Here is an 11,766-nt window from a genome sequence, read left to right on the forward strand (position 1 = left end):
ATTGCATGCCCCTCATAGATCTATATAATGTACTATTATAATTGTGTTTTCTTTATTTCAGAATCCAGAACAACAGATCCTCAAATATGAGACCTCATATAGGGGTGAGTTAGATTTTCTTTTTCTACTTAGGAAGAAATGTAGTTTTACCTTGCATAGATTAGATGCTGTAAAATAATGAGACAATTAAGAAAGTCATTGAACAGTGTGTGCACAATATTTCATATACAGATCAAATTGAATAGTTCGTGTACAGATCAAATTGAATAGTTCGTGTACAGATCAAATTGAATAGTTCGTGTACAGATCAAATTGAATAGTTAGTGTACAGATCAAATTGAATAGTTAGTGTACAGATCAAATTGAATAGTTAATGTACAGATCAAATTGAATAGTTAATGTACAGATCAAATTGAATAGTTAATGTACAGATCAAATTGAATAGTTAATGTACAGATCAAATTGAATAGTTAATGTACAGATCAAATTGAATAGTTAATGTACAGATCAAATTGAATAGTTCGTGTACAGATCAAATTGAATAGTTCGTGTACAGATCAAATTGAATAGTTCGTGTACAGATCAAATTGAATAGTTCGTGTACAGATCAAATTGAATAGTTCGTGTACAGATCAAATTGAATAGTTCGTGTACAGATCAAATTGAATAGTTCGTGTACAGATCAAATTGAATAGTTCGTGTACAGATCAAATTGAATAGTTCGTGTACAGATCAAATTGAATAGTTCGTGTACAGATCAAATTGAATAGTTCGTGTACAGATCAAATTGAATAGTTCGTGTACAGATCAAATTGAATAGTTCGTGTACAGATCAAATTGAATAGTTCGTGTACAGATCAAATTGAATAGTTCGTGTACAGATCAAATTGAATAGTTCGTGTACAGATCAAATTGAATAGTTCGTGTACAGATCAAATTGAATAGTTCGTGTACAGATCAAATTGAATAGTTCGTGTACAGATCAAATTGAATAGTTCGTGTACAGATCAAATTGAATAGTTCGTGTACAGATCAAATTGAATAGTTCGTGTACAGATCAAATTGAATAGTTAATGTACAGATCAAATTGAATAGTTAATGTACAGATCAAATTGAATAGTTAATGTACAGATCAAATTGAATAGTTAATGTACAGATCAAATTGAATAGTTAATGTACAGATCAAATTGAATAGTTCGTGTACAGATCAAATTGAATAGTTCGTGTACAGATCAAATTGAATAGTTCGTGTACAGATCAAATTGAATAGTTCGTGTACAGATCAAATTGAATAGTTCGTGTACAGATCAAATTGAATAGTTCGTGTACAGATCAAATTGAATAGTTCGTGTACAGATCAAATTGAATAGTTAGTGTACAGATCAAATTGAATAGTTAATGTACAGATCAAATTGAATAGTTAATGTACAGATCAAATTGAATAGTTAATGTACAGATCAAATTGAATAGTTAATGTACAGATCAAATTGAATAGTTAATGTACAGATCAAATTGAATAGTTCGTGTACAGATCAAATTGAATAGTTCGTGTACAGATCAAATTGAATAGTTCGTGTACAGATCAAATTGAATAGTTCGTGTACAGATCAAATTGAATAGTTCGTGTACAGATCAAATTGAATAGTTCGTGTACAGATCAAATTGAATAGTTCGTGTACAGATCAAATTGAATAGTTCGTGTACAGATCAAATTGAATAGTTCGTGTACAGATCAAATTGAATAGTTCGTGTACAGATCAAATTGAATAGTTCGTGCACAGATCAAATTGAATAGTTCGTGCACAGATCAAATTGAATAGTTCGTGTACAGATCAAATTGAATAGTTCGTGTACAGATCAAATTGAATAGTTCGTGTACAGATCAAATTGAATAGTTCGTGTACAGATCAAATTGAATAGTTCGTGTACAGATCAAATTGAATAGTTCGTGTACAGATCAAATTGAATAGTTCGTGTACAGATCAAATTGAATAGTTCGTGTACAGATCAAATTGAATAGTTCGTGTACAGATCAAATTGTTAAACATTTCTTAAAGGATTTTTGTCTTGAATTCTCCTCACCCTCCATCTTAAAAAAAAATAAAGAAAAATCTGTATGATGTATGTACCTGTGATGAAAACAAATATATTTAAGAAATCACATGAATTGATTAAGTATTATTTTTATAAAAAAAAATTATTTTTAAGCAATTAATGGGGATTAGTAGGCCAAGTAACATAAATCTCGCAAATTTGACTTATTGCTTAGTTATTTCCTTTTTTTTCTCCAAAACATCAGCAAAGCAGTCAGTCACTCTTTGAATACTCATAAAATTTGATTTTCTTATTTAAAAATAAAAGTAATTTATTAATTTACATGAATTTTAGAACATGATTGTTTTGTCATGGGTACATACATCAGAGATTTTTCTGAACAAGACCCCCCCACCCACACACAGACAAAAAAAATTTCATTGAATGTTGCAAACATTTTCAAAGATTGTCTTTTTTTCTTGTAGATACAACATTTAAACTTCAGTTCAGACATTTTTGCCCAAGGCTATGTAAGTATACATTGTCTAAAGTACTCTTTTATGCTGAGTTTCTAAACTTTTCTTGAATTTTATAGCCAAGATTAGAAATTCTATAAAAATAGTCAATGTTTTTCATTCATTATTTATTTTTATTTGGTAAAAAAGGGAGGGGAGTTATATAAGAAATATAGGTGTTTGTGCAGAATTCCACACCCATGAAAAAAAAAAAAAGAAAAGAAAAATCTATATGATGTATATACCTGTGACAGAAAGAAAATATTGTATTCTAAAAATCACGTAAATTGATCAAGCAGTTTTTATTTTATAAAAAAAAAAATCATGTTTAAGCAAATTTGATTTTTCCAATTTCTCCATATTGAAAATATCTGATTCTTTATTATGAGAGCGAAAATCAAAATATTGAATTTTAAGTAAAATTCACGGTTACTACTTAATTGTCATGTTACAGTAATGAACATATCCAAAAATTACAAAAAGCGTTAAGGTAGAAAAAAAAAAGGATCTCTTGTATTCATCTATGTCCATTACTTCTGCATTTTATTTCTTTTTGTCCATGACACTTTCATGATTTTCCTGATAAACCACGGTCCATTGATTCTAGTTGCTGTTCTGTGTCCTTAGAGTCCAGCCTTCGCATCCATATAGAAGAATGGACCATACGTAGGCTCTCATAATGTTTGCCATGGGCTCTTCTTGCTGTTGGTAAAAATGCATTTCATGCTGTAAAAAGTTGTCTTAGATTGTCCAATTCTCGTCTTGATTTTTGTGTCACACTTGTCATCTGGGGTGATAGTACAACCAAGATATTTAAAGGTGTTTAATTGTCTGATTCTGTCTCCTTTACAGAGTGTTGCATTGTGGTATAACAACTTTATTCGAGATCAGCATGCATTCTGTCGTCTTTGCATCGAGCTGTAATCCTTTCGTTTTGCTTTCGTTTGTTACTGTTAAGATCTTTTGTAGTTTTTCTTTAGAGTCGAAGATAAGGACTGTCATCTGCATCTCTCTAATAATCTACACTAATACCCTCATGATTCTCAATATTTTGTACAATTATTTCACTACTAGCACGTTTGGAGGTGTATATTGAGCAAAAAAAAAAAATTGATCAATTTTTTTAACTTTGACCCCTATTATCACCCCTTAACATTTATTGTTTTGCGCTCAAATCAAATTAAAAAGTTTAATTCATGTCCAAGGAACCTATATCTAAAATTTCAAGTGTTTAGATCCAAAATTGGCGGAGGAGTTTGGTAGAGTTCTCAAAGGTCAAATCGTTGAACTGACCCCTTAACAGCCAAATTTCTGGCTGAAAACGGATTGCAAAGATTTTCCCAAATCTCCGTACCCTGTATATCAAATTTCGAGTCTGTAGACTTAAAATTGACAGTTATTGCATAGGGAAATGTACACACACACACACATTTACTTTAATAGATATATAGATATACATTAAATATATCAGGTGACAACACACAGCCCTGCTTCACACTCCTGTAGATTGATCTATATCTACTAATGTCATTGTCTACTCTAATATGAAAGTGTAGTATCTGTTCTTCAGATGCTACACTTCAATTTCTTGTTCTCTCTGTGGAGGAGAAATCCTTCATGACTGAGACAATTTAAATTTTTGTTCCTTTTCTCCATATTAAAAAAAAAAAAAAAAAAAAAAAACCTTGGGGTCTAACTCTATCCTGTGAGGAGACATTGTAAATAGGTATTCTAATGGCTGCCTCCTGTTCCAAATATGTTTCTGAGGACTCAAAGATCTTTCCTGTTGATGTATAGCCCTGCCAGAATATCAAACAAGTCAGATGTGACTAGCATCCTTTATTGTCATTTTCAGACTCTGGTTGTCATTTTTTAATTGGTGAGGAGGTAGAATAACCAGTAAAAGAGTTGCCTCCCTTGTATTGCCAATGATCTAGCAATACAAGAGATGTTCCTTTTTTTTTTTTTTTTTTTTATTATATATGTACGAAAAGAAAAACAAAATAACTGTTGATGGCATCGGTTAGAGACTGTCCGAAGAAAAATGTGTCAGCGAGTGAATGAATAATATGCATACATATAATTTAATTATGGCTATATAAAGACCAAATTTATTTGTAAACCTGATGAAATTAAAAAATAAAAATAATGAAAGGGCTAGCTAACCGGTTTCACACCTCACTTGATAGACCTAAATCGAGGTTAGGAATTACAGTTGAAAACATGTGAGATGGAGAATATAGCAAGGGAGAAAAAGAAAAGAGGATCAAATAGAAACCACATTAAGTCCTAAGATTCTTCTTGTTTACAAATGATATGTCTCAAAGACTTAATGTAAATAGATTTCAGAACCTTCAGGTGAACGGATGAGGGTTATTCATTCAAAATTGAGAAAGTTGACACCAAACTTACAGGCACAAGAACGTTTTTTTATAAAATGCTCACGAATGGATGAACCATAAATATTATTTAACATTTGATGGTAAATAATTTGCATAAAATCTAAAAATCCATTTTTCACAAACTTTACAAATTAAGTTAGACTGTATTTTTGGCAATAACATGTTGAATGTTGTCTTCCAAGTGGTTTATTGTCTGGTTTATTAGCGTAGATATAGGACTTTATGTATCCCCATAGAAAATCTCTTTGGTTAAATCACACGAGCGAGGTGGCCAGTTGACAAGTCCATTTTGTGAATTTATTCGTTTATCAAACATAAATAACATAAATTTGCACAATTTGCAAATGCTGCTCAAGTGTCGGTCTCTTAATGATGAATTGCCAAAGAAAGCTTAACTCTAAATAACCGATAGTTGCTAAATCTGCAATTAAAGAAAATGGTTGTCAATTCAAAGTTTGCTACCTTTTCAAGAAAAAATATGCTCTCTCTCTAAAAGGGAAAATTATTCCCAACTCGCATTTAGGTAAAACTGCACTTTCGTAAGTAATTGAATTCATTCAAAAACATATCGCTAAAACAAAAACATCTAAGTAAATCGCGATATATCCAGACAGTCGGCGAGATGGTCCAGGGGTAAGGGTTTAGGCTCATTACCGTTGGGTCCCGATTTTGAATCTCGCTAGATACAGCCACTCTGAGTCGTAGACGACGAAACATGTGTCAGTGGATAATTACATTTAAAATATATATATATATATATATAAATAAATAAAATGTGTCTGGCCAATTAAAAAAAAAAAAACTACACAAGCTACACTCACAAAGCTGATATATTTTTATTTGGTGTTGCCTGGGACAAAAAATATAATTATAAAAAAAGTCATTATTTGGGGCCAACTGGAGCAAAAATGTATCATTTTAATGTTATTAAATAGAAAGTGGTTCTTTTTCATTATTGTAGCGAAAATTGAAATACTGGATTTCAAATGAAGCCAGTGGTATCTACTGAATTGATATGTTGCAGTAATGAAAATATCAAAAAATTACAAAAACAACGTTGAGCTAGAAAATTAATTAATGAAAACAATTTTTGAAGATAATTAGCAAAAATTAAGTTTTGCTAAATTAACCAAAGATTTTCAGCTTTCAGAAAATATTTTCCTCCCTTTTGTTACAAAAAGAACTCTCCAGTTTCTTTTTTTGCTAAATTGTCTTTGAAAAACTACTAAAATTCAATATTTCAATTTTCAAATTTCGCTATAATAATGAAGAACCTAGAAATTTGGAATGAAATTGCGGAGTCATGAGCATGCCTCAAGAATTTAAGAAAAGTTAAATAATATGCAAGCAACTAGTGTTACCCGGGCACAATAATACATCCTTACATTTGCTAAGTGGCATATGTTAATTCAAAAGGGCTCAATATCCTAGATAGAGTAGATGTATTTAAACACTGCAATTTGTAGGTTATTTTAATAAAATTTGAATAAAAATAGAATTGAATCTTTTCTCTTTGTATATAGACAATTCTTTCTTCATTAAATTTCTTTTTTCTAAGTTAACCCTACTAACCCTAACCCTATTAGACCTGAGCTACTGAACCTAATTTGCCCCTATGCCTGGCTGGCCTCCCGGGCAAAATTGTGAAATCCAGATATGGAGCTACAAAATTGCGACTCCATCCCTCATCAACCACACCAAAATCTCCCCTATCACCTGGTTGAGTGACACGCCGCTGACTTTGAACACTCAATTTTTATCTAGGTTCACTTGCATCATCAGAATTATCACTTTCTCCTTCATCGATATATTCATCATCACTAGCGTTACTTGATTCAGAAGCATACTCCTGATCAAATTCACCTTCGTTTGAATATGATTTCACGTTATCCAACACTTGTTGCACCGTGAAACTCCTTGGTCTTGCTCTTTTACCTGATGAAGTGCTTGGTTCGACACTTACTCACTTTATGGCTACTTTAGTCTACAAAACAACTCACAACTCTGCCAAAACAAAGGAAGCCACTTGTGCTAAATCGATTGGGTAGCTATTTTTAAATCAAAAACACAGGTCCGGAAAAGTACTGGTTTAGCGGTAACTGGGTATATAGCATTTTTGGAAATTACCGGTAACTCTGTTTGGTAGGGTTAAAGTTTTCAGTGATGGATGTTTAGTCTTTACATGTTTTTCAACTTAGCATGCATGATATTGTGTGTTTGATTATAAAAACTTCCATCTTGAAGAAAAAAAAGAGGCTACTTATCAATATAGTCAGCTTAATATTGTGTTTTAAATTACCATGAAAAAATCCAAGTTGAAAAGTAGAATTATCAGCGGATGATTTTAAATGCTTTATTTTTGCTCAAGGGCTGTATTAAATTTTTTCCATGGTCTAAATCTGATTTTGTTTTTTTACTATTAAAAGAAAAATCTAGCTTAATATCTACTATGTTATGAATCATATTATAAAGATTCAATATGTTAACTGTTGAAATAAATATACGAAGTTATGCTTCTGTCACAATTTTGTAGATTTTATTGAAGTGATAACTAGATTTTGTACATTGATTCAATCCATTTGATCTATGAGGGGTAATGACTCTTATTTTTTTTATATCACCCATCTGGATCAAACTTAATTGCAGATTGCTGAATTTATACATTCATGATCTGAAAGTTTCATCTCTTTGTTGCAGATGTTGACAGTGTGAGACTCTAAGAAAGCAAACCCTGTCATGGAAGTGCGTCATTGAATCCCTGGCTAATTTGTATTGAGAATGGTTGTTAGTGACTATGTAGAAAAATAAATTCTGGAGCATAAAAGGTTGCTATTTTCGTAGCTGTTCAATTTTTTGAGTTAAAAAAAAAAATAGAAGAGGCTTTACTTTTGGAATGATGCTCGTAATAATCATATTTTTTATGATTAATTTTCATTTTCCACAAGATGACATTTACAAGGATTTGTTGATTTTGGCTTTCGAAATCAGATTTTATTCAAGTTTAAACTACACTTACATGGGGGGGGGGAGGTTCTTTTTAAGAAATGAAACATGAAAGCAAACTCGGTTTGTGTCATTTACATTTTTATATTATTTACATGGCTAATATAAATATTCAAATGAATAAAAACTAATCTAATCATGTGTGTGGCCATCTATTCATTAAAGTGTAACCCAATTATAAACAAAAGGCGTTCCGAATAGCATAATGATATTCTCTTAATCTATGAAAGGGAGCGATCGTTATTTAGATTTAAAAGCTATTGTATTATGCAGACAATATTAATATTGTCTGCATAATACAATAGCTTTTAAATCTAAATAATGGTTAATAGACAAATAACAAATAATTTACTGGGTTTACCGAAAATTCCCTTCTATTAAGGACCCGGTGTAACTTGTTTGTTAAGAGTAAATAAATAGCGAGTAAAAATAGATGCCACCTTCTTTTTAGAAGGTGCTTTTGGAGAGTCCATTAACGCAAAGAAAATATAAAAAATTTTGAAAGAAGACAAAATGAATGCGTAGTTTATAGAAATATGGACAACGGTTTGATCTAATTGGATGATGGAAAGATTTAAGATTTTCGTTATCCTATTGTCTCTTCATGCATCATGCAGGTGGTGGGGAACTTTACTTTATTACTTTCTTTATATATTTACTAGCAGTTAAGCCCGGCTTTGCTTGGGTCCCATGTATGGGTCATAACTTTATGTACATATATATAGATATATATATATATTAAAAAGCTTGACTCTTGTCCAGGTAACCTACATCAAAAATTTCAAGTGTTTAGACTCAAAATTGGCAGAGGAATTGCAAAGGTCAACTCTTTCAACTTTGACCTCTTGGCAGCCAAATTTTCGCCCCAAAACTGATTAAAAACCTTGCTCTATGTTTGAATACACTTTATATAAAATTTCAAATGTTTAGATCAAAAATTAAGTAATTTAGTGGAGACTGCAAAGGTCAAATTTTTTTTAAACTTTGACCTCAATTTTAACCCCTTAACATTTATTTTTTTGTGCTCAAATCAAATTAAAAAGTTTAATCCATGTCCAAGTAACTTACATCTAAAATTTCAAGTGTTTAGACTCAAAATTGGCAGAGGAGTTTGGTAGAGTTTTCAAAGGTCAAATTGACAGCCAAATTTCTGGCTAAAAACCGATTGAAAAGATTTTCCCAAATCTCAATACCCCTATGTCAAATCTCCAGTATGTAGACTGAAAATTGACAGAATAGATAGGTAGGGATATGGTAGGGAAATGTACACACACACAATTTCACTTTTCTAGATATATAGATTAATGAATGGATGATTCCAATATAATTACCGATTCTGCTTTAAATTCTCAATTCCGATTCTTTTAAGATAATGAAATATTTAACTATAAAGTTGTTTTTCTTTAAATTCCTGTAAAAATCCATGTAATATAAGGTCTATGGTTTCGCAAACGTAAAACTACACTTGTATGGGTTATATATAGTTTAATTTCGTTTGTAGCTTAAAATCCGTACATGTTTACGATTTAATCTTTAGTACGAGCAATGAGAAATCAAGTCTGACACAAAAACGAACCAAATAATAAACAATTAACAGAATCGTTCTTGGCGTCGGAAAAAGGCATGCATTTTTCTGATTCCGATACTTCAGGAAGTTCTGATTTTCTCAATTCCAATTAATTGTCCCAACACTAATATTTTTTCATTCTACTTCATCTTATATTTTATTTAGCCTTCCGTCCAATCATTTTAAGTCGGTCTTGAACCCCTGATGAGGTGATTAACATTGTCAAAACGTAGATTAATCCACATCGTGTTTTTCTGATGTTTGTATAATCCTTGGAGAACCACTGCGAAAAAAGATGAAGAAATGCAGATATCAGAAGTAAGCTGAAGATAACCAGATCCATGAATAGCACTTGGCCTGATAATTCCTAGCAGGGATGAAACATGGACGCCTTTGTAACTTAACTATCATAGATATATTTTTATACCATTACTAAGCTCTACTCCAGTATTGAACACTGTTGGAAATCTATACATGATATATTATGTCACGTTATAATATGAGTGTGTATACATGAAATATATATTAATGTGTTTTGTTGTTTCCGACTCTTCAATGTTGTTGAACCTAGCATCAATGAATTAACGTGTCCATGAGTAATCAAATTTTAAAAATATCTGTTGCTCTCCATCTGGCGGGCATCATTAGTGAAGAGAAAATTATTCCCAACTAGCATTAAGGTAAAAATGCTCTTTTATGTAAATAATAATTGGGTCTGTTCAAAAGTATAGCAAATAAATATGAACAAATAAATGACATCTATCCTTCCTCTCTCTCTCTCTCTCTGTATGTATATATATATACACACACACACACATACACCTATGAATTTGGATTTTTTTTGTGTATTGATATTCATATTAAAAACCCCTTTTTCTATTTATTTAAAAAGAAAATACAACTTTGTTATATATGGGTCATGGAATTGCATTCATCTGCAAAAGATCCAATTTGCATATTCTTTTAAACATTCATTTTAATTAATTCCCTATTAGTTTTTTCGGTTTTCTTGTGGGATGATCATCTACAGTTAACTATTGCGTAAAATTATATCCGTGCAGATATTCTACATGATTTATACTTGTGTACTATTTGCATAAAAAGTTTACAGTAAACACAAACCTCTTTTTATATATATTTATGTATGTGTTTATGTATTTGTTTAAAAAAATATTGCCTACCAAACTTTAGTTTTTGGTTTACAGACGTGAAGCCTTATATATAAGGTATTTGAACCCATGCGAAACTTTACATTTGGGTTTTAGCCTGGGAAAATTTTAACTTCTTTTCACCCCCCCCCATATATATATATATATATATATATATATATATATATATATATACAGGGTGGGCCAAAATAAGGGTCCTATCTTTAAATTTGAATAACTTTAAAAATAGGACCCTTATTTTGGCCCACCCTGTATATATATATATATATATATAATATGAGTTTGTTTGAGACATGATTGTTCTGGATGAGTCAGTCAATTTCTTTCCTTTTTTTTTTTTTCTTTCAGACTGGAGTTTCCTTAAATGATCGTTTTACATCTTCTGACGGATCAAGCAGTTCTGTTATTGTAAACAGTGGTGAACGTAAAGTTTTTTTCTGATTGTCCCCAGCCTTTTTGAACTATTGGCAGATATACACCTGCTTTTGAATAGTGGACTTTATAAAAATTTAAAAAAACAAAAAAAATGTTGAATATTTTGTTTTGTTTTTTTTTTCCTGGTTTTTACGTTTTATTAAAGCTCAAGTTCATCCAATAATAAAAATTCATCTCAAGCTGCAACAAAAAAGGATCATCCTATCAATGACTACTTTTAAAAACAATTACATTAAAAGAAATCAAATTGTTGTCTTGTATTATTCAATTCACAAAATTGAAAAACGTGTTTATGTTAAACAGTCACACTGCTATGAAAAAATTTTTTTTTTTGTTTAAGGCAAATTTTTGGAGTGAATATTTCAATATCACAAACTCTTTGTGCATTTTAGTAAGAAACAAGTATTTAAACAATTTTATTTACTACATTTAATACATAGTGTGGACATGTTGTTTATGTCTGTATTTGATGTTAAGGTACATAAAAAATCAGAAATATATGGTTAAAAATTGTTTTGTGCTGCAGTAGTCAAATACAGAAGAAAACATGAAGACTCATAATTTTCAATGGAAAAAAAATGCTTGATATTGAAATGCATAGTTTATTCACTTAAAAAATTTATCTATTTTGGAAATAACGA

At 30.8% G+C, this 11,766-nt stretch overlaps 1 protein-coding gene across 1 annotated transcript in view; it reads left to right on the forward strand.

Moving 5' to 3' along the window:
- Positions 1-11,377, forward strand: part of LOC145291459 (uncharacterized) — a 55,154-nt gene extending 43,777 nt beyond the window's left edge. The window contains exons 6-8 of the mRNA XM_080137316.1: positions 62-104; positions 2,520-2,564; positions 11,039-11,377. Of these exons, the coding sequence (XP_079993442.1) occupies positions 62-104; positions 2,520-2,564; positions 11,039-11,131 (181 nt within the window). The 3' untranslated portion in view covers positions 11,132-11,377. The remainder of the gene's footprint in view (positions 1-61; positions 105-2,519; positions 2,565-11,038) is intronic.
- Positions 11,378-11,766: the final 389 nt, after the last annotated feature.

This window comes from Euprymna scolopes, chromosome 12 (assembly GCF_053919585.1).
Source record: "Euprymna scolopes isolate OS-2025 chromosome 12, ASM5391958v1, whole genome shotgun sequence".
Classification (NCBI taxonomy): Eukaryota; Metazoa; Mollusca; class Cephalopoda; order Sepiida; family Sepiolidae; genus Euprymna; species Euprymna scolopes.